This window comes from Rhagoletis pomonella, unplaced genomic scaffold (genome assembly GCF_013731165.1).
Source record: "Rhagoletis pomonella isolate Grant_MI unplaced genomic scaffold, Rhpom_1.0 Rhpom_scaffold_00010, whole genome shotgun sequence".
Taxonomy (NCBI): Eukaryota; Metazoa; Arthropoda; class Insecta; order Diptera; family Tephritidae; genus Rhagoletis; species Rhagoletis pomonella.
In genome coordinates this window covers 21,126,876-21,151,232 of record NW_023458564.1, presented here as the reverse complement: position 1 = coordinate 21,151,232, position 24,357 = coordinate 21,126,876, and the positions used below count along the sequence as shown (strand labels likewise).

The following is a 24,357-nucleotide window of genomic DNA, read 5'->3' as shown; positions in this document are numbered from 1 at the left end:
CCATGTATTTCCATACGCATTGCCAATGACGTCCCTTGGCTGCCAATGTTGGCATGTGAAATTATTAGTCTTTGGCATATTGGCACAATGTAGACGCGAAGTTAGGGCAGTACAATATATTCGGATAATATACGATAAACTCACTTATACATATACACACACACATATATATATATATATATATTTACATTGAACGAGTGGGAATGTGGGAAGCGAAAAACATAAATTCCTGGATTATTTGCCTAGAATCTCGGGATTTTGATTTTGACCAGGTTGGGCTATATTTCTTTTGTTTATTTAATATTTAAATTTTTTTTTATAAATGTGTAGCTCAATAGACATAAAATACCTTGCGACAGGCAATTTTGCACAAAAGAAAAAATCAACATATTCGTCAAACCAAGGGCCAAATATAGTAAAATTGCGTTTTAAACTTTTCTCTCTCATGTCAGGATTTTTAAAAAGAACGTTGAAATTTGAAAAGTATGAGTAATTCAAAAAATGATTTAAAAATTTTAGTGCACAATACTTAAGAAACCAGTATGGGTATCAAATGTAAGAGAAGATTCTGTAGAGTTAAAACACATTACATTTTTTTGGTCCCTAAGGGAAGGTATTGAAAATACCCTTTTATAATTTTATTCTTGAATATCCTTGAAATTTTTCAATTCTTATTTTTGAAAAAAATTATATGTTAAGGAGTAACTTTATTAACTTAAAAAACAAAATAGATTAAAGGGGCATTTTCAATTCCTATTCGTCTTTGTGAACCCAAACAAATTATTTCATTTGGTACCTATACTTTTGTTTTACATTGCACTAAATTTTTAAAATAAATTTTGGAATCAACCATATCTTTGGAATTATAACGAGCCCTATCCGTCAAAATTACGTAACCGACATTTTTTTCAAAATTTTCGTTTTGATGCAATAATGCATCTAGATGCTCTAGGAATATTTCTGCATAAAAAAGAAAATTTTGAAAAAAAAATGTCGCTTAGGATATTTTGGCGGTTAGGGCTTGATAAAGTCTTTTTAAAATATCATGACATGATAAACAAAAGGAACATAGACGAAACTGGTCGAATTAAGGCGCTTCTTTTATTTCTGTCAATAGAATTATGAGCTTCTTTCGACCAGGGCATGAATCACGTAACTTTGAAACGATTGTCGTTCAAGCGATACTGACAAAACGATGTCATCAAAACACTGATTCATATATTTGCTTAGCTGTTACGTGTTACCATTACTGTTACGTGAAGCAAAATTTGAATTGTGTGGACGATTTCGCACAAACGATCGAACAGTGTTTGGTTTCCATGAAACAAGACAATCTCAGCTCGATGTCGTCCAGACGATTGTGGTCATACGTGATTCATGCCCAGAAAATAAATTTTTTTACCTATTTTTTTCATCGGCGTTTTTTTGATATACCTTAAATTACTTTATTAGATATGTACACACTAAACTATTATTAAATACATATAAATTTAATTACTGTCTGTCGTTTTGTTGCTTATGAAATAATTTTTACTTTAAATAAAAAAGTACGTTCCAAACCCATTTACTTATTATTTATTATATGGTAGGAGTGCTTCTCAAACCATATTGATGCAATTTTTTCATGTTAAGTCATTGAAAAATAATAAATATCTAAATCCTGGGACTGATCCCAGGGAATTTATATAAAATTTATACACAATAATATTTCTTTTGCTCAAAAGAACCTATATCCCGAAAATGAAAGTTATATCCGCAAATCGTAAGTTGCTAGAGCACTTTAAAGGCTCAAAATGGACCCTAAAATAAGCCAATATTTGCCGATGATTCTACGACGGAAACTGAATTTGTTACTTATAAAAATGAATCTGCCGATAGGTTTGGAATTTTATCTTTGAAGCGCCATACCTTTCTTTCTTTGTCGCTTTATGAGTTCTCGTGCAATAAGCGTTTTCGTGAAGCTCTAAAATTTACAACATTTGAGCATAGCCTCCATATCGAAACGTATGACGTATTCTACATCAAAATCAGCACGGTGCTTGAGGAGGCCAAGCTCAATGTGTATATCAAATTTGGTCGAGATCGGTCGAGTAGTTTTTGAGCTACGCATACTATATGATATACATATGTGGGCGGTAACACGCCCGTTTTCCAAAAATTTTATGAAAACCAATTTTTTTGCTTAAGAGCCATTGGTAATATTTATCAATTTTGAGTCAATATTGATGAGCCACTGCTCAAAAAATCTGCATGTCCGGCACATACACTTATATAAATTCAAGGCCGTATTTTTTGCTTAAATTGCTAAACTTCGACAATTTTTATGCAATTGCATTTAATGAGCTACCAATTTATTCGAAAATAAATGTTCTTTTGATGAATTCCACATATTTGGCAACTTTTATAGAAATTTTTGAAATTAGTGATGATCAAAATTCAGAATATTAAGAAAAATAGGGGCTCATTAAAATTTAACCGATGAAAACTCCCAACTAGCTAAGTCTAACAATATATTGTTATACAACGTCTTAAATCGTAAAACTATTTTGAGCACAAGTGACCAAATGTGGCAACCGTGGATACGATACGCGATGATGAGAGCGACATCGTGATAGTGAAAATTGGTAGAAAGCGATGAAAACTGTGCTGGCTTGCACGATATGTATTTCCTAAACCGTGCTTAACTAAGCGAAAAGCAATAATTGAACTGAGGTCAGTTGAAATTAGTAAAGCGAATACAGAGATAGTTCTATAAAATCATAAATGACAGATGCAGAGCCCATTTTCCCAAAAATTGTGTTCTTATCTTATTTCACTCTAAGGGACTATTCTAAATACTAACTTTCAGTGGATTGGCTTAAGAAGTTATTGAAATACCTTAGTTTTTTATTTCTGCAATTTATTGTTTTATGGGGAAATAGGCGTGGCTTTTTTCTGCTTCTATTCATTTCCAATATTATCTTTTCTTAGCCTCTATTGATGTATTACCTAAGTTCTACTGATGCACTTGAGTTTTTAGTTAAGTTATTAATTAATATCACACCTTCATACAAAATATCCCACTGTGCGCCGTGCTTGGTAAGAGTCTGCCACTTATTTCGTAATTGATTACCAGGTGAGTTGCTTCTGTCAGTTAAGCTAACAGAAATTGTGACATTTAAATGGTAAGCACTATGGCCAGCCGAAATTTTGTTCCAAATATGACAAGCAAAACAAGCTAGCCAAACTAATACAGAATCGCTTTGCCAAACTTTAACCGAGAGTATCAACACAGAAACTAAATTTAAGCAAAGCCAACTAAGCCAATTTTAACAACAGAGTGTCTCTGTCACTAAAGAAGCTAGCATATGGTGCTCCAAGAAACTAGTTGCAAGCCCAACTGCATTTCCCCTAGCAAGAGAAGGTGCACTTTGCTTTCACTCATTACGCCTAAGCCACTGCGATTTTGAGGTTCAAATCTTTTTGAGGAATTTAAATTTGCTTACTTTATACGCACACAACAAAGCTGGCCTTTCACATAATGGCGCAAATGGACGAATGAACGTACATACATATTAGGGATATTTCGACTGTCATATTTTTGCGAATGCGAATGCGAATGCGAATGTTAGGAATAACATTAAAAAAATCTATAATCAACTTAAGTCATCGTTGTTATCACTTAAAAATTGTGTAAGTTATTAGAGCATTTAATGAATGCTTATCCTATACAGTGTTTTAATCTAGTTTCCGTAGCCGCCGCGCCGTTATTTTCGTAACTCGGCGGTGAGTGGCGCGTGGGGAATGAAAAAACAAGCGGGGGCGGCATGGCTCGGCGGCGTATACCTCTCCCATGTACACATTCGCATTCGCAAAACATTCGTATCATTTGATGCGAATGCGAATATCGAAAGCGAATGTGTAAAATGATGAGAACCATTCGCATAACGATGCAAATATTCGCAACATCCCTGATACATATGTACAATTCAATGTGTGTCATGCAAGCAAATGCAATCCATAAATGCTTGGTCGAGTAAGTGTAGGCTTCGTTAAGCTGGCTTTCAACTCGTATACTACGTTTATACGCATGCATAAGTCGCTTTAATTCATTTCGCCGCGATTCAAAACATATGTATAAACTGAATTTCAATTCGCTTTGAAAGAGCGAAGTGTTTTGGCTCACACTCCATTTCAAATCGGTAGTTTAATTCTCCAGACAGTTAGAAGGAGTGTATAAACACCGCTCTCACTCAAAGCGAATTGGAGATCAGCTGTTCCGTGATTAATAATAATCGTTCTTTTTCTTTGCCATGATTTTATAATGCCGAATAAAACTAGATTTTTATCACTTCCCATTATGTTAACTTATAAAATGTCAAATGAAAACTGCTGATTTTGTTTGCTTTTGAAGACGGTTACTTTGATGCTGATATAAAGCCGTAAGTATAGACACTAGAGCGAAACGTGTACGGTGTCAATGCGCTTTCAATTAAGTCGAGTATTCTGTGCGTATAAACGTAGTAGTATATACTTTCTTCTGCATGCTGCTAAAATGTTCCACCTTCGCTCGGGTAAATTTCCCTCTGCTGCAATTGCATTGTCGATTAGCCAGCTGTCTGCATCGTTGTTACATTTTCGTTCGGCTCACATTACCATAATGCTAGCTAGTTATTTTTTTTTTTTGCTGTAGGAGACGTATGCTGTAAGCAACGGTTATTTCATGTGTGTAGGTGATAAATTTTATCAAAGTGGCCTTTCGCACACACAACAGAATTGGGGCACCCTTGAGAGTATACACACATACGAAAAAATTTTCATGCCTTAAATTCTATTTGGCCGACTTTGGTATTCAGATGCATTACAACGCGAGTGAAATTACTGCAGGTGGCAACTGGAATTTATAAAACAAAATATTCGCATATAAAACGAAAGGTACCCATCGACAATGCTTTTTTTATCCAATTTTGTAGATTTATGAGATATTTAATGACTATTTTTGATTCGATTTCAAAGATCGAATATGATCTGAGAAGACGACATAAATGGTGTATAATAATCTATTGTCGGACTTGGCTTGTTGGGATTTTTTATCGCGTAAAATAAAAAAAAACCCATATTTCTCTTAATTTTTAAATTTTGACGATTTTCGTGATATCTAGGAAAGTGCTATCACTGAATCCTAGTGGCTACGAACGTAGATTCGAAGTTCGTAAAGAGCCTTTATTGAATCCGTTCTTAATGAAGATTTGTACAGATACTCTACGGCGAGTTTATGCTGTCGGAACAAAATTTAAAATCACTGAATCTTAAAAAAATGGAAGAAAGCTGCATTATGGTAAAATAAATATTTATTATACTCCAAATTTTTAATAGTTTGATATATGTAATTCCAATGACATACATACATTCATCTGCTATAAGACTGCAAGAATGGCTTTCGGTGCATGATCTGTGTTAATAAGAAACCCGAAGTGGCAAAATACTACACGGGAAGTATTAGATGCCCAGCGTACAACAATGCCATCAGAAGGTTACCAAAATGAGGTTCATGCAACTATACGTGAACCATTACCAAGCAGCTCAGGACCTGCTTGCACACTCCGTTAAAGAACTTGCCCCATTTGGTAATCTAACCACCAGCGGAAGTCCGCTATTTGGAGGTGTGACCCATCAGCACCTCAAGTCGAGTCAGCCTCATCGTACTCAGGCTTTACAACAGAAAAATTGGCGACCTTCAGCTGCTATCTTCCACCCAGCATAGACCTCAATGATTTCAATAGAATCATCGATAATATTGTCACCCCTACCCGGGGTAAGGAAAATCTCATTATTGCTGGCGATTTCCACGCGTCGTCAACCGCATGGGGCTCTCGCAAGATGAACGCTAAGGGTAAAGCTCTGCTTGATTCTTTAGCAACGCTCGACTTGGTCCTTCGTAACAGAGTCCCTGCTCGGACCTTCAGCAGAAATGGGTGTGAGTCAACGATCGACCTAACATTCGTAAGATGTAATCTCTATATGAGAGATGAATGGAAAATAATCGATCACTAAACCTTCAGCGACCACTTCGCTATCATCTTTGAAATAAAGAGAAGGAAACAATAGGACAGACAATCTTTCGTCGTCAAACATAGGATGGAAAGCCAAATCCTTCGATACTTATTTATTCCTTGAGGCGCTTAGGCCCGAACCTAGCCATACCAGCCTTTGTTCGCCAGATGAATACTCGCTACTGGTCACAAAATGGCTGCACAGAACTTGCGATGCATCTATGAGCAGAAGATCCGCAATGCAACACCACAGGGCCATTTATTGGTGGAATGACACGATATCCAATCTGCGCGCCGAAAGTCAACGCGCGAGAAGGATATGCCAGCGTTCAAGAGGAAGATTAAGCCACAGCGGCCTCCGTTTGGAGTTCGCCATGATGTGAGGCAGTCTGCTAGACGGCAGACTAAAACAGCGCGCAATAAAAAACTTAAGGGCACTTAAGGTGTGCAAAAAGTGAGAGCATAAGCCGATTTGAAGATGCAGCATATATGTAGTTTGGTGTATTAGATGGAAGAAATATTAACTTTTTGTTTAATAAAGGCAGGAGTTTCTGTACGGATTCAAACTTATCAATACGCCAGTTTTGTGCACAATTAAGAATAATGGACCTAGCCGCAGCATCGAAAATTTTCATCTTCTTTGAGATAGAGATACGAGGGCTGATCCATGTGGCGTTTACCGCAGTTTTGACCTATTTTAGTTATGCGTCTCAGTAAGTTTGTAATTTAAGAGTAAGCCCAGGTAGTTGTACTCATTGACAATATCAATAGCGTCATTTCCGAAATTCCAACGATACCCGAAAGGAATTCTACTACATTTCGGAAAAACTATAATTTTAGATTTGGCGAGGTTAACTTTCAGCCCCACGGGGCACTGTAAACGTGAAGCTCGTCTATCATTTTTTGTTAATCTAATGCAGAATCTGCTAAGAGCACAATACCGCCGGCGTACATCAGCGCTTTTACTATAGCAACTTTCACTCCGCAGGGGAGATTAATGAAAAAAGGGTTGGACTCAGCAAACAACCTTTACGTACATACACCTTGATTAACAGAAATCGGGTCGGAAAGCTCCCCATCTAACCACACCTGACTGGTTGTATTATTATATATTTTATTCGTATAACCTCTACAATGTGGCCGGAGAGACCAAGACAGGCTAGCTTGTAGACAAGAATACCGCGTGGAACAGCGTCAAAAGCACATGAAAAGTCAACAAAGAAAGTATAAGTTTTCTTTTTTGCATTAAAATTATAATATAATATAATAATAGTTAAATTAATGTATAATAAAAGTTAAATTAAAAAGATTGGCCATTGTTAACTAATTTTAGCGAAAGACCGCTTGAAATTCGGTTATTATATTGTTACCGTCAAGCCACAAATTCAGACGGCTCAGCAACAGACTAGCAAAAATTGTATATATATAGTGTCGAGCAAAGAGAGACCCCTAGTTGGACGGAACGTCTGGATCGCCTTTTTTAAAAAGAGAAATAATAGTAGCGGGACGAAAAATTTGAGGAATTTGTTTTTTAAGAAATATTATAACCAATTACTTGCTTTAGACAAAAACCAAAGAAATAAGGTAGGTTTTTATTTCGTATATAGTTATTCAGGGCTTAAACTTTCGCGCACTGTTTTCTGTGTATTACCGTGCTGTTAACAGCTGAACTCTACGAAAGGTTCAGTGTTTATAAAACTTACGATCAAGTGATAGGTAAAAATTCTCCTACATATCGAGGTGGGTTGCAATAACACCATACGAAATAAAGCGAAGCGCACATTGGCGCGATTCTGTCGTTGCGAATCCGCAAGCCCAAAAATTACAACAATGCTACCCATACATTTTAATGCGCTAGCGCACACTTGCACGATTCCGTCGCTGCGAATTTTTCGAACATTCAATGTTCCTCTTTATTGACGCGTTCGAAACGCGGCTTGCAGCGTTTTAAAGGCGTCAAAGAAGAAGAAGAAAGGTGTCACAGCAATAAAGGCAAAGAAAAAAAAACGTGTAATGTACAAAAACTAATAAAAACGTTCGTAATAATAGTATTTTGTACGATTTGGGCACGCCGAGTGCGAAAATACACGAAATAAAGGGAAAATTGAGTGAATTGTACATCGGAAGTCGACGCGAAAAAATCGCTCAAGTGTGCGCACGTTTGCGGATTCGAAGTTAACAGCCGAATTCGCAACGTATTCGCAACGATGGAATCGCGCTAATGTGCGCTTCGCTTAAGGCCATATTGGCGCGAGTGCAGTGCAGCGGGACACGGGTGTCGCGAACGCTGCGTGGGGGAGCGAGCAAATGTGCACCCGCCATTTTATGAACTCGCAAAATTAATACTTACATAAATACATACGCATATATATTTTCCAATATCCAATAAATCCGGAAATATCATATAATTATTTATTTCATTTTATTAGTAATAATTTGTATCAATTCAAATAATTCAGTGTCACACGTACATACATATGTATGTAACAAAATCGCAAAAACAAACAAGCTTATTCAATATGGAACAAAGAACCACTAAACTTAACTTCGATACGCACATAACACTGTGGGTAATAGCGTAGCCGAGATTTCGGTACGGCTAGAGCTGGTACTTTGAAGCGCGGCCGAATGTCGCCTACTCAAAAAGCAGTTGAGCGCGCAATAATATGGCATACCCGAATTTTGAAAACTCATAATTATTTTCATTACTGGTACTCAAAATAGGTTTTAAAAAAGGTTGTTGGTTTTTATGATTTAAAGGAGTTCACATCGGAATGTTCGGAATGTATTTTCTACAGATCACTTTTGAAATATAATCTGAACACATTCTTTTCATTTCGTCCTTAGTACGGAATTCAGAGAATATAGCATGAAAATAATGGCGCTAGAGAAACCAAGTAAGTTTTTGCAAATTGTTTTCAAAAAACAAAATAATTAAAAAATATATTTATTTATAACCATTGTTCCTGATAAACAATTAAAGGGAACTCATGTAAGAAATTTGAGAGAAATCCCCCTTCCGGTTTTTATTGATAACTGTCATAAAACCTATGCGGACAACGTATAAAGAAATATTTCGTCGACGTTTGTGCAAAACCGCCCATCGACCAATTGTAAAACCGCCTATCTTACGGCTCTCAAATTTTACAACAGACAAAAAAACGGTTTTTATTTTAAGGCATTGCCTTGATAGGCGGCACTTTCCCTAGCTATTATTTTATAAATCTGTTATGATACCTTTCATGAACATTAAATGGTATTATAACTTTGATCCGATGTATGTAAGTACCAGAATAAGAAGAGATAGACCCATTAAAATGTAAAATGTATCAGAACGTCGAGCTGAGTCGATTTAGCCATGTCCGTCTTTCTGTCTGTCTGTCCGTCTGTTTGTATGCAATCTAGTCTCTCAGTTTTCGAGATATCCGAATGAAATTTGGTAGTAGGGTGTATTTTTATAGTGAATTAATCATTTGTCGGAACCGGAAGAATCGGACCACTATAACATATAGCTCCCATACAACTGATTGTTCAGATATGCGATTTTTTGTTATAACTCCTCTATCTACCCAGCTGGGAACATGAAATTTTGCAGTGTTTCCACTTATTATCTAAAAAAAACTTGAACTGAAAATGGTGAAGATCGGGTCGCTATAACCTATAGTCCCCATACAACTGATTGTTCAGATATGAGATTTTAGCCATAACTTCTCCAAATATGCAGCTAGAAACACGAAATTGCGCACTATTTTCATTCATAATTAACAGAAAGTTTACAGTAAAATTAACAAAGATCGGGTCACTATAACCTATTTATTGCCTCCATATAACTGATTGTTCAGATATGGGGTTTCACCGTAAAACTCCTTTATTTAGGCAGCTAAAACCGATAAACTTCGTAAGCCATTTTATAAATAGTAATACAAAGTATACTGAGAAAATCGTCAAAATCTATGCTGTATTGGCTTTGTCTCTTATACCACTGATACCAGTCTTTGCGATATATCTCCTTTATGTAGGAAACTAAACCCATTAAATTGTGTTACCGGTTTACATACCGACCACACGGAAGTGAAAATCACTTAGATTGGTGCTATATAATGTATATCTTCCATACCTCTGATTGTTTAAATAAATTTAAATTAAATTTTTTATATATGTAAATGCTCAATCTACGGATGCTGTGAATATATAAATTTTTTTCAAATGCAGTAATCTGTTAAAGTAAAATTTTCAGATGTGAAAGGTATAAAGCCCTCGGCATTGCCGAAGACAGCGCTGCTTTTACTTGTTTTAATAACGATTTTACGATTTTTATGCATAAATCTCGATGCCCGAAGTTCAGGGTTACCAAATCTCATTTTAGCCACAACGGCGATTTAGACGGTTTTGCAAAAACATCGACGATTTACTATTTTACTCACGGGTATAGGCTCTATTAGCCTCTACATTCGACTTTTCATAGGCGAGGTTTCCTTGAACTGGTTTTCTCCCCTATTTTTGGTTGTTCTAGCTTCAAATTAGAAATTTCCAGATATCGGTACCGAGTCTCGAAAGTATTGGATATTTTTGAAATCGGTACCGAGTACTGATCAATACATAAAAGTATCGACTCAGTACATATGTAGGTACATATCTAGTGGCCACTCTACCCGCCGCAGTTTACAGGATTGTTTGGACTTTCTTCATCGACGCGGGCGTTAATATATTTTGAAAAATCTTATTTATGGATCTACTTGTTTAGATATTCAGAAATTATATCAAATGCACGATAGTTGCTCGAATGTCGTTTATTTAAAATAGCTCTTACATTTTGTGAGGTAAAAATGCTTTAATCATAAGCTACTTTATTGAATTCGATTTCAAATATTTAAAGCAACTTTATTTCACCCACACTATATTTTTACCTGACCCTTTTAGGCAATCACCAGAAAATCAATTACAGATATCCAATGCTTTTACTACGAAATGGCTTTGCCGTGTACATAAGTATCGAGCAATTTAGTTGCTAACCGACCCAAACATACACCAAAAGTACTCAGTTCAACATGAACGCATACTCCTATTGCTGTGACAAAAGAAAACCACGAATTCTGGGCATATATTTGTGTGAAGACATACATACTTATGTAGTGCATTTACGAGTAAGTAAATAAGTGTGTGTTTGTACTTAAATATACACATATGTACATAGGTTACCACCGTTTGACCTGTCCCATGTCCACAATCATTCTTCGTGACAGCAGTAAGAGGTCCATCAGCACAAAATGTGTCATTTGTAGTTTGTACGCACGTGACTGTTGCAGGAATTGGCGAATGAATGTATCGAAGGTTGGATGACCGCAGTAATGACAGTTGGACAAGCTGTCCGGTTTACTAGCTGGCTGGCTGTCAGGGCTTAAAATGCAAGTTGATATGCCCCAGTGCGGTTTTTTGGCTTATCGGTAATTAAGCCAGCCCAAAGATTTCTGAAAGTACGCATTTGCAAGTTTGTAAGTCTTGAAGCTTCAGCTAGGGTTTTAGATTGAATTTACGCGCTTTCCTGTAGGAACTCCCATGAAGTTGGCCCCGAAATTTTGAAAAATGTGAAATTTTTTATAGTTCTGGCTAGTTTTTGAAGAGTTCTAGAGTTTCTGAAATTGGAAATTGTAATAGTTCCAGGGAATTTCGTGCAGAAATCGAAAAAAACTATTTGAGGGTCAACTTCATGCGGCCCCCTTTTTTCCAGGAAAAAGAGTTCTGATGCCATATAAAGAGTTCTAAAGTTCTGAAAGGGTTTTTTAAATAGTTCTGCAATAAAATCCAATTTTTTTTTATTTGAGAAATGTTACCTAATTCTGTCAACGTTTTTTACTTCATTTGTTTTTCAGAGATCTGTTGAGAGTTCTGTAGTGCGATTCCCATTTTTCTTAACGACAAATTACGTATCGTTAGCTAACGATTCCGACAAGTTTCGTTAAGTGCTATTCCCAAACACACTTTTAGCGAATATTGTCGGTAGGTTTGACAGTTGCCTAACGAAATTTGTTGATAGCCTAGCTACGAATATTTTGCCGTTGAAAAGCCTAACGATAAAATTGGTTTAAGTTTTTATTGAGAAAAATTAGGCAAAATTCATCGGTAAGCAAACTATTATAATAAAAACTTATAAATTCGTTTATAAAAAATACAACTTTTTAGAAAACGACAATGGCGTTCCAGTTTCTTGGATACGATGCGGAAATGGCCCAACAACGACAAGGAGCAAGGAGTTTTGCAGCAGAACGCGCTCTACTAAGAGAAGTGGACAGCCCCTTTGATTTGGACGAGGGCCAATTTAAAAGGTTATACCGGCTGACCCCCAATCTTGTTTATGAAATCATAGACAAAATTGGCAGTCGTCTTGAAAGAAAATATGTATCAGCATTATCGGCTGAAAAACAGGTAAGAGATCTCAAACTTCTTGATCATCAAACAAAGGCCATCAATTTAAAAAGGGAATTCGTCGATTTTCAGGTGCTTGCAGCGCTTCGTTTTTATGCGACCGGCTGCTACCAACGGCCAGTGGGAGAGCAATGGGGACTCTCAATGAGTCAGTCTTCCATTAGTCGTTCAATTCATAGGGTAACTGATGCCATAAATGAAACTATGTTTATGGAAAACGTACGTTACCCGATGACGGTAGTTGAACGACAGGTTGCCCGAAGTATTTTTTCAGCAGCGCGTGAGCCTTTTGATGGCGCTATTGGTGCAATTGATTGCACGCACATAGCAGTTATCGGGCCAAAAGATCATGAGGAGGCATACATTAACCATCACGGCTATCACTCGATAAACGTTCAAATGGTAAGAAATACATACATACGTATGTAAATAAATATTTGTATTTCTGTATGCTCGTTTTTTCGCTTATTGGATCCCAGCTTTTTAAGACAGTGGTTGTTTTTTTTACAGGTGTGTGATCCGAACCTCAAAATTTTGAGTGTAAATGCGAGATTTCCCGGTGCACGTCATGATGCATATATATGGAATGCATCCGCTGTTCGGAGAGCAATGAAGCGAGCGTATGATCGGGGAGACCATAGCACATTTTTAATAGGTATTGTTCTTTAGAAAATTTACGAAATTTATTTTGATTTATAATATCTTACAGGAGACTCGGGTTACCCATTAGAGCCATGGCTGATGACACCTCTATCAAACCAGAGAGAAGGTACACCGCAATTTCGATACAATGAGGCTTTATGTAAAGCAAGGAACTGTGTCGAACGACTATTTGGAGTTTTGAAGGGAACATGGCGATGCCTTTCGAAGCAGCGAGTACTTATGTACGAGCCAGGCTTCGCTGGCAGGATTGTAAACTCCGGCGCAGCTCTGCATAATATGCGACTCAACACAGTTGAAAACAACAGCGATATACAAAGTGAAGATCGAATTGTGGAAGCAGTTTTGGAAGAAGATTGGGAAGAATCCATTCACCCATCAGCTCTCGCCAAGAGAATGCAAGAGCGCCTTATAGCTGCTAAATTTACTTAAAAAAAATCAACTAATAAATATTTATCACATACATACAAACATACATGTGTGCTTTTTATTATTACATTTTATTTATTACACCACTTAGGCAAAGGTTTTGATAGTTGATCTTGCTTAATTGCGGCATTCTAAATTCAATGGATTCTCCCGTTCTATCAGATTGGCTCCAGTTTTCGAGATAACTGTACTTGAAAATTTGCTTCAATTGTTTCTAATTAACACTTAGTGTTTGTGTTATTTTAAAAAAATTTTGCACGTGACTATTTTTTATAGTGAATTTAATATTAAAAAACAGTCATGAGCAAAGTTTTAGTAAAATAACTTTAAAACTCAGGGAGTTATTTATAAAAAAAGTTGAAATTTAAGCAAATTTTCAAGTGCCGTTATCTCGAAAGCTGGAGCCAATCTGATAGAACGGGAGAATCCATTGAATTTAGAATGTCTCAATGAAGTAACTATTAAAACCTTGGCTCAAAAAAAGTTCAAAATTCGAGAACAGTATTATTAACCAGCAGCTTAACAGAACTTGTTAAATCTTCCAAGGCGTTTGCTACGCGCACATAGGCCTGGGCTTGTAGAAGCATGGCTTCAACGTGCTGTTTTGCTGACTCAGCTTGCACTTTGGCGGCTTCAGTCTGCATCTAAAGTAAAAAGACGAAATATAAGGCAAAAATTAAGATAAGGCAACTTATACTTACCATCATAGCATCTGCCTGCTGCTTTGCTACTTTAGCGAAAATCTCCCGTGTACTTTCCATTACGGACTTTCGCTTCAAAGTCGAAGTTCGCCTGGACGTCGAAGCATTTTTGGTTCCTGTCGATTGAGTAGCCTCGACGGGAATAGGAGCTGCTTCTGCTATTGAAACCACAGGGTAATCAACCAGCACGGATGCGTCTCCGTTCTCAAGAGAAATTTGCAGACTCTATAATTATATACATATATGTATGTATGTATGAACATATCGCACATTTGCTGGAAGTGTCAATCAAAAAAAAAATAAATAAATAAAAAACTCGAGAAAAACAGCTTTAAAGTATGGAATTTACATATACATATGTACTCCCATAGTAAAAATCAATGCATATTTTGTTCTACCGGTAATCGATATAGCCGTGAAATTTTTACACAACATAGAAGAAAAGGTAGCGATTATTTCTGCATACTTAAGACGACCTTTGTTTCTTTTTTATTATGACACTATTGAAGTAAATGAGCGATATGTACATAAATACGTATGTATGTATACGAAATTGAATGGTTTTTTTTAATACGTACAATTGTATATTTGTAGGCAAATACAATATACAAATATACACACATACTATCTATGTACATATATACATCTATATTTGTACTAACATCTTCCTCCGGAATACTTTCCACACATTGGCTACTCCCTTCCACATATTCTGTACCAAGTAAGCTCAAAACTTTCTGATCTAAATCAGAAAGCGGAGCTGTTAACATTGGAGCATTTCCTGTTGCCGCCATTTGCTTCCTGCGCTCTCTTGCCTTGACGGAAGTCCGGCTTTTCAAATCGCGCCAAACCTAATACAAAAATTGCAATTATTGTGTTTTGCAGATATCATCTACTATGTGATCTACTATAACTTACTACTTGCCACTGAGCTGCAGATTTTTCGGCACCATTTGAGCTATTTAGCAACATCGCTAGCTCTTCCCATTTCCGGGAAGCTTCTTGCCGGCCATGAATCGCGGAGAACTTGCCTTCCGCGAGGCCCTTATTGCCAAGGAAAAAGTCCAGCATTTTGTGGTACTGCTCCGTAGTAGCTCTAGCGCTTCTGTTTTTTTTTTCCATAATATATTCACACACAACAGTCCCGACAATAATAATACGCGTAACAATAATCAAATTTTCTTTCAAATATTAAATGTCAAACGTCAATATTGCCATATTTATCTTTGCAATTAACGAAAATCGTCGTAAACTTCTTTACCGACATGCCTAACGAATTCTGTCGTTAAGTGTGTTTTTGAGGATAGCCTATTCGCTACTGCAAGCTACAAACGTCGTTCATTATCAATAACGAATATGGGAATCGCACTACTGAGTAGCCCCTGAGAGTTCTAACTAAACTCTTATAAAGTATACTCCATGCCAAATGGATTTCCAATAAGGCGCATTATGTTATCCGAGGTGAAAGAGGAATTGGCAAAATGTGGCAGTAAAAAGAGCCCAGGATACGATCAGATAGACCACGCTGTACTAAAGCACCTAACGGAGTAATCCATGCGAACCCTTACAATTATTTTTAATGCCATACTCAAGAATGATAGAATACAAGATTGCGCCAATCGAGCTGAGAGCAACTGGGTGTGACGTCACATTGAATGAGAATGAGAGCGTAAATAACAATTTAGAAGAAGAATGAGCGTACAAGTGGTGCGAAATAGTGATGTAAAAATAGGTTGAATTGTACCTATTCTTTAGCTTCTTAAATTTGAACGTACATTCGGTACAATCACATTATTTTAGGAACATTTGCAACGTAGGAAAATATTGTTTCCACGGAACTCCTGCACAATGTCATAATAAAGTAATAGGCGACATACACAGTGCGCGAGTCAGCGAGTCATTTGTATACGTGTTAGCTCCCCTTCGACTACACCCAGTTGAATCATTCAGAGTCATGTCGGTATAACTATACATATTTATTTTCACAAACACATCCAAACCGACTCACGAGTCAGACGCACGGTGTATGGCGCCTATAATGTCCTGCAGTCTTAACTTCAAATAAATTGCCGTCTGAATCTTCTGACATACTACAAAATTACTTATTCCAACTAGAGGACTGGCTCAAGATGTGGAATATTAAATTCAATTCAGATAAATCTGTCCATGTCACTTTTGCCCTTTAATGCAGATATACCTGTAAGCGATCATGTGAAATACCTGGGGTTACACATGGGCAGAAGGCTCACCTGGAAATACCATGTAGAATCGAAAAAGGGAGCAAATTAATATAAAACTGAGAAGCCTTCATTGGCTTCTGGATCAAAAATCTGTACTTTCTCTTGAAAATAAATTGCTAATATATAAAAGCATTATCAAACCCATTTGGACTTTTACGATACAAATATGGGGAACAGCAAGCAATTCAAATATTGAAATAATACAGCGGGTTCGATCAAAAACTCTAAGGTAAATAACAAAGGCTCCATGGTATGTGTCAAACCATACTATTCAAAGAGATATAAAAATATGCACCGTCAAAGATGAAATAAAAAAGTTCAGTGATAGGTATAAAACCAGGTTGGATAACCGGTGACAGGTAGCAAGATCAACGGAAATAAGGTCAATTGACTTAATTTCCCACCCTGGTACGCACATGCTTAAAATATGTCGATTCATAGAAAAAAAATTTATTCTTAACATAAACATTGCCCCGAAGTGTTTTTTTTTAATAGATGAAATGGGAGTTATTTTTATCATCCTTGGATTTCAAAAATATCGGTACAGCTGTTCTCGAGTTTTTTGAAAAGAAGAAATCGAAAAAAAACGGATTTCAAAATATATATTAGTATAAATAACAAATGAAATACATTTATTAATAAAATGTATCTTAAGAAAAATGTTTATGAATAATTTTATAAATAATTGCAATCATTTGAAATTAGTTTCAAATATTTTCCAAAAAAGTAAATAAATAAAAAAACAGATGTTTTCTAAAAAATCGCCGCGGATAGATTGTCGCGAAATTTAATTTTCTTTTATTTTATGAAAAAAAGAAACTTGAAATCAGTTCATATTTGGGCCCTCAAAATTAATTTGTCCACAGCAACCTTTTTTGCCCCCACTGTGCGCCATCTGAAAGGACTCTTGCTCTTTTTGAGAGGACTTTGCTTCTCAAACCGAGGCCAAATAAACAACCATTGGAAATAATTTTTTTTTCTTGGACTCCAGGTGACATTATTGATCGGCTTAATACTGGATCTTAAATGTCCGTAAAAAATTTTTCACCACTTAAAGTTTACCAACCAACAGTAACGTGCAGTTTTTAGCGAATTGTGTAAGTGAGTTGCCTCGATGCATTTCTTTATGCGTAAGGACATTTGTTTTTTAAGCAATGGTACACTTTTCCACCAAATTCTCATCATCTGACATTTTGTTGATATCTTTCATATGTGTGCACTGCACACTATGCACTCGTATGCAAATGAGCTAAGCTCACTTTCAATATTTGGATTCAAATAAATGGCGTTCAAAAGACGATTATACATTAATATAAACTGGAGAAAGCCATTGATCAACTGGCGCTTTTGCTGAACTCTCGATATTTACTGAATATGACATTGGTGAAAACCTACGTAATAAATATTTTTTATTCAGCACTTACATAATATTTTTCGTTCACTGTTACCGCATTTTACATATGTATCATAATGGTTTAAGCTACATGATATTTTTTCAAAGTTATTCTCACTACACACATGTACCCTTCATCAGAGAAACAGGGGTAATCACTATTCACTTGTACGTCTAACCTCCTAATTTGTTCAACATTCGTCTTTTATCCTTCATGGAGATGTTAATTTGTTGCCGGCTAACCCAGCCATTAACATCATATGCCAGGCATACTGAAATACATATGCACATTTATGTAAATGCACACCATGTCAACTTGCCTGATTATGATTTGCAGCGCAGTGGAAAAGCGGAGATAACAACAACATACGCACCAGTTTTACATAGATATTGCAGCACATTTTCGTCCACATAATTAACTTTTCCGTTAGAAATGGCATCATCGAAAGGGAAAGAAGCCAAAAGCGGCGCGCAAACATTAAACTTTGCCCTGCAAGTGACTGCATTTATGAAAATTGCATGAAAATAATTAGTATTCTTGCACTGTATCTAGTTTTGCTACATTTTATTCTGTAAATTACAAGTGCAAAAAGTTATAATTTAGTTTTGACTACTTCGTTATTACGCCGAATAAAACTTAATTAGAAAAGTTGTTTCTTGATTTGTTTAATTGATTTGAAATTTCAATGACTATAGCTGTGAAAGTTTCTTTGTAGAAAATTCTCTTTCTTACACTAGGGCGACCATATGACTCTTTTTTTGGGGGCTTGTTCCCATTTTAAAAAACCAGTCCCCCAAACCTTTAGCTCTAAATATGCTCCCTATGCCTTAGCTTCTTCACTTCGGCTTCGACGAAAAAAGAACTCGAAAGTACTCTGTACTCAGAAATACTCTGTACCAATCATCACTACGATACTTGTACTCAGGACCGATTCAGAGCTCTCAGTATTAAGTGTTGAATATATACTTAAAATTACTGAGTTTTATTTACATTTACAGGTATTTAGAAGTGATTGGACTAAATTTGATGTTTTAATAGTTTTGAAGTACAATACTTGTACCCAGTAAAGTTAGCCATTCGTTGACGTATTTCGGGATTAATATATTAATTTTAATAAAATAGGTACTTCCAGCTTATGAGATTTCTACACTACACATTGAAATGTTATCAACAACACACATTTTTATATACGAGTATAAAAATTTTCATATCACATCAACGATATGGTTTAAATTTGTCTGAAATATTAAGTCGGCCGCTGTGGTGTAGTGGTAAGCAGTGCGCGCTTCCACTCCGCAACGCCTGGGTTCAAACCCTGGTCAAAGCAACATCGCAAAAAATATAGAAAAAGGTTTTTTCTTAACAGCGCTCGTCCCTCGGCAGGCAATGGCAAACCTCCGACTGTATTTCTGCCATGAAAAGCAGCTTCTCATAAAAATACAATCGCCGTTCGGAGTCGGCGTAAAACTGTAGGTCCCTCCGCTTTGTGTGACAACATCAAGGCGCACGCCACAAATCGGAGGAGAAGCTCGGCCAAACACTAACATATGTGTAAGCGCCAATCTATTATTATTATTATTATTAGGATTTTAATTTTTCGAAGATCTGACTTTAGACCCGTTATAGCAACTGTAATATAAGTTTTCGCAAAAAAGGTTATACACCATATAAATAAGAGCAAAAGGCGGACCATGCCTGTATTTTTACTTTTTTTGCTTTTTACATGCAATAATTAAAAATAATATTTTACCAAAGGTCCAAATTCGAACTTCGAATGCCCATATCTCGATTTCGGGGACTAACTTCGAAAAACGGAGAAATTACTTTTTTACTTATCTACTGTTCTCTTAAAACAAAGTTGGTTTAGTCCAATACGCATCCGAGTGCTGTACAGTGTTATCGGTTTAAAATATTGTGAGAATCAAAGAGGAAGGAAAAAGTTACTGAAAATCGCTATTTAACAATTAGCTAATTCTTCACGAACTAAATAAAATGAAAAATTTTATATAAATAGCTTCGTCAATGTATTTTAAAATTATCCGTTACTATGAACAGCTCTAGCCGAAATAAAAGTCCTTTCCTAATAAAAAACAACCCGCTTATCTAAATAAAACAAGTTTGGTATCAAATGTAAGAGGACTAAAATATCTTTCAAACTGAAATATCTTAGCTAGGAATGTCTTTTGATTATTTATATGAATTTCCTTTTTATCAAATAATAAAAATTAGATAAGTTAGGAGTAACTTTCGTTTGATACCAAATTTGTTTAATATTCCTAGAGCATCTACATGCATTTCTGCATCAAACAGAAAATTTTGAAAAAAATATCGCTTACGTTATATTGGCGGTTAGGGCTCGATATGTTCTGACCTTGCGGACGTTACGTCTGGTAGTTCCATTTAATATATTTTTGTCAGCAAAAGTTCGTAAAGTGTGGTAAGAGGGAAGGTTTTCAGGCTTATAAAAAATAATTTTGGTAATTTGAATTTAAATTTATGACAGCGTATTTGCCCTCAAATTTTGTCTTCGGACATTATTCAAAATGAAAATAATATTTAGATGATTATCTAGGTCAAATAATTTCTGGAAATATTCATGTACGGAAGATTACTTTGAAGAAAAAAGAACGAAGTTAACAGAATGTACTAATTAATGGTTGGAGTTATAAAACTGATTTTATAAAAGCGAAATTGTACTGTTTTATTACAGTTGAAGGGGTAAGAGAAGCGAATAAGTGTGAATAGAAATGTGGAATCAATATGTAGGACAACGCCATTTGCCTGTTTTTGCTTTTCGGTTGACTTTTTCTCGAAATGGTCCATTAACACGTTGACACACGTTATCATATGATTGAAATTCATTTCTTATTTAAAGCGAAGGCTATTGTAGCTCCGCAGGACCTGGGTTAAATCCCTTTTGCGAGCAACATCCAAATTAGATAAAGTTTTCTAACAGCGGTCGCTCCTCGACAGGCAATGTCAGACCTTCAAGTTCATTTCTGCCCTGAAAAGGCTTCTCATAAAATCTGTTGCCGTTCGGAGGCGACATAAAACTGAAGGTCCATCCACTTTATGCAATAACATTCAGACACACACGACAAATTGGAGGAGAAGTTCTGCCAAACAGTTAGCAGAAATGTAAGCACCGAAATAATATTAGGTTCGTTCGCGTAGCTGTTAATTGTTCATGTTTAACCAAAACTTACAAGTTTTTGCGTTCGCGTACGCAAAAAACTTGCAAAGTAGGGGAAATTGAGAGAGCAAACTGACATTTCATTTTGAGAGGAAGCTGCTGGTTTCTGCTGGAAAAATTTTTGCCAACAGCAATTTGCCAACAGGGAAACAGCTGATCAAAAACAGCTGGTTGGCATTTACGCAAATCACAAAATTGAATTTGATGGTTTGGAAGATAAAAATTACAAATTGCGACTAATTAAACTTGTAAGAAATAAGTAGTTATTTGTTTAATCAATAAACTGTGTCAGTATAACACTTTGCGATGACTTTTCGTACGTTTTAAATTTTACACTTTTGTATATAAACAAAAATTATATCAGCTGTTCGTCTAACTTGCAAGTTTCTGCAAATTTTCTGTTCGCGTACTATTTTGGATATTTCTCTCTTGTGAGAGAACAGATGACATTTCGCCGAAATTTGGCAGTTGGTTGGTTTCTGCTGGAGATTTTAAACGAACGCACCTATTATTATTAGACTTTGATATTTGTCCTGGACCAATTTTGAACGAGGTTTGCATTTTTGCTCACTTCTGAAGTTGTCATACCATGTTGCATGCGCATAAAAACTCGCATCCGCTTTTGCTACTTATTATTCCCATAACATATTTCACTTTTGTTAAAAAACAATCAAAGACTATAGAATGCCAAGTAGCAAGGCAAAGGAGCTCATGGAGCACCTGTAATGGATGAGTTTATCTTAGTACTTACATAGTACATATATTTGTTTGTACGTACATGAAGCTTAGGTGCAAAAGTAAGCATTGTGTGCTTGCACATATACTAAGTAAGTACACTGTATGTTTGATTGTTCGAATCTATAATGCCTCTAGTTAATATAAAATCAGCAGCACATGCGCAAGCAAAGAAGATGTAATCGTCTTTCGCAAATATGTTCTAAATTTCAATTAAATTGTGATTTACGGCATCGCCAGTCAGGTACAGCTTGGTTCAAAAAAAGAGAACGGCACAATAGTATGTTTGTAAGATGTTGAACACAGACATACTCTTAAATATGTATGAAGGCATATAATGCGAATGTATGTACATAATTCATAAACTGTTCATACAGTCACTTTATCAGACGTGCTGAACTGATTGCCGTTTGCCCTTTACACCCACTTTCGGCTGTAAATGCGACGCCATACAAGCAAATTAAATTAGGCTTCGTTTAGGGTTTGCAAATATTTTTCGCCTGGGGGAAAACAACAGATCTGAAGTTAGAATTTAAAATACCCAGCGATCGTATGAGCTCTTATACCTCTGTAAATAACGTTTTTGTTTGTAAAGCATTTACATACATATATTTATGAGCAAATCTCACGAGTTGTTTTGTTAGTGTCACTTCCATCTCTTGCCAGAAAAAAAAAGCTAAAGCATTCTTCTTGCATATATTTCAATCAATGGAGTTCCAGAAACAAGTACAATTAAATATAGATCAATCACTTATTTGAACAATTTTAGCCTTAGAACGTTTATTTAGGCGAAATTGTACCGAAATTACTCATTTTTTCATTGCCCCTCGAAGAAATCATAATTTTTTATTTTTTTTTTTTTATTTAATAACTTTGAGTTGCTTTCAAATAGAATGTTCATACGTCAATGGACGTTGGCATCAAATATATGATATCCGCGAAGTTTCAAGAGTGCACCACGAAATTAAAAACATGGCAGCATGCAGAATATCTGTTGCAGCTATTATATATATTTGCGATTTTTTTAAGGTTAATAATTTAAGATATTTCAAAATGTTAAAATTAAACGGTGAAAATGTCCTCCTTGCCAAAACGAATGAATCTGGTTTAATAAACCTAGTATGTAACCGAATGAAAAAAATTACATTTACTAAAAGACAGTCGTCTTTATTTATGATCTAAGAAACTAAAATTCCATTGTTTAAAATTTTTATTGGCATCATCGAAATTCATTCTTAAATTGTTATATACATACACACATGATGAAGGTAATACATATTTGCATAAGGAATACTGTCTAAAAATATTAAACATTAATATTAAAAAAAAATTAAATAATAAGGCTTTTAAGTTAGATGACTGTGTATGGTGCTACGGGGCGTATACGTAACAGTTAAATACAATTTCGCGTTGGAATCTTGTTCTGTATACAAAATTTAAAGAAATGCATTTTCTAAGGTAAGTGTGCCTTGGCAACGTTTTAATTTATTCAGGAATTCCGCTATGAAGTTTTGTTGCATCTTTCAAGGGGAAATATTTTGTTACCTGTCTATGAGAAGGTAACCAAATTTAACAGTGCGCAGCATGCTAAAACGGTTTAAAAATTTACAGGAACATTATTTACCGGTAACCAAATTTATGTAACCTATGCTGAATAGGCCTATTAGATATTGTTGCTTTGCTCCAGTTTTCCAAAAAAATTATAAATTAAAACAAAACCATGGTATAAAGAGCAATAAGACTGTTGGAACAAATATGAATACATACGTCTCAGTAACAATGACAATGACCCAAGACGTTGTTAAATCTATCAAAAGGCGATATTTTCACACAGTTTATTTTACAGAAACAGCTAAAAATTAAGAACTTTTTTTAAAACAAAAACCTAATCTGTCACACCTTATTTAAAAATATCTATAACAAAGTATGTCAGATGTTTGTATATAATAATATGACCTTTGTTAAGTCTTTTAGAAGATGAAGATGAAGACTTATTATAGAAAATACGTTTTTATTTATGCCTTAAAATTCGAAACCATACAAATGATATTCACGATTTCTTGAATATGTTGAAAATATGCTCAGCTTTCTTCTGTAAATCGATGGAATATGATAATTATAATTTATCCGTTAAGCAGTTGGAAATTTTTTAAAAAATATATTCAGAATCTTTTAAAACAAGACATTTAGGTGATTTGCCCGCACTTGGTTGCCGAAAAGGCACTATGGTTAATTGCGCCCTTACAGGTGAGCTAACATCTTTCCTTCCTTTTGAAATGCTCGGCCTTAAGCTTTGTTGCTTTTAAATCCATATTTTTCATATGTGACAATGAAATCAGTTCCACACATGTGGAAATCAGTTCCACTTATGTGGAAATCGGAGAGCTTTTTGTTTTATAAATATTGACACAGAATACGAGGGAAGCTTTTACTTGATAAAAATCTTGATAAAATTTCTTTACAAAAAATTTATCAAGAAAACACAGAATTGGGCCGGGAATTATAGTCGACATCTCTACCTACTCGGCTACGGCAGTCAAAAGCTTTTTT

General features: G+C 35.6%; 2 protein-coding genes across 2 annotated transcripts; one reads left to right on the top strand and one right to left on the bottom strand.

The window, feature by feature from the left end:
* The first annotated feature begins 11,942 nt into the window (after positions 1–11,942).
* On the top strand, positions 11,943–13,547 carry LOC118746545 (putative nuclease HARBI1). Its single transcript, XM_036480390.1, has 4 exons — positions 11,943–12,455; positions 12,528–12,857; positions 12,966–13,110; positions 13,165–13,547. The coding sequence occupies exons 1-4, from the start codon at positions 12,222–12,224 to the stop codon at positions 13,545–13,547; spliced, it is 1,092 nt and encodes a 363-aa protein (XP_036336283.1). The 5' UTR covers positions 11,943–12,221.
* Positions 13,548–14,029: 482 nt separating this feature from the next.
* On the bottom strand, positions 14,030–15,316 carry LOC118746544. Its single transcript, XM_036480387.1, has 4 exons — positions 15,164–15,316; positions 14,908–15,096; positions 14,246–14,470; positions 14,030–14,188 (listed from the first exon to the last, which is right to left on the bottom strand). The coding sequence occupies exons 1-4, from the start codon at positions 15,314–15,316 to the stop codon at positions 14,030–14,032; spliced, it is 726 nt and encodes a 241-aa protein (XP_036336280.1).
* Between the last annotated feature and the right edge of the window lie 9,041 nt (positions 15,317–24,357).

What these genes read in the sequence shown, in the direction of transcription:
- LOC118746545 (XM_036480390.1), top strand. Translation starts at nt 12,222, where the DNA reads ATGGCGTTCCAGTTTCTTGGATACGATGCGGAAATGGCCCAACAACGA. An exon ending in ACTCGATAAACGTTCAAATG is followed by an intron (nt 12,858 to 12,965) that starts GTAAGAAATACA and finishes TTTTTTTTACAG; the next exon opens with GTGTGTGATCCGAACCTCAA. An exon ending in CCATAGCACATTTTTAATAG is followed by an intron (nt 13,111 to 13,164) that starts GTATTGTTCTTT and finishes AATATCTTACAG; the next exon opens with GAGACTCGGGTTACCCATTA.
- LOC118746544 (XM_036480387.1), bottom strand. Translation starts at nt 15,316, where the DNA reads ATGCTGGACTTTTTCCTTGGCAATAAGGGCCTCGCGGAAGGCAAGTTC. An exon ending in CTGCAGCTCAGTGGCAAGTA is followed by an intron (nt 15,097 to 15,163) that starts GTAAGTTATAGT and finishes TTTTTGTATTAG; the next exon opens with GTTTGGCGCGATTTGAAAAG. An exon ending in AAAGTATTCCGGAGGAAGAT is followed by an intron (nt 14,471 to 14,907) that starts GTTAGTACAAAT and finishes ATATAATTATAG; the next exon opens with AGTCTGCAAATTTCTCTTGA.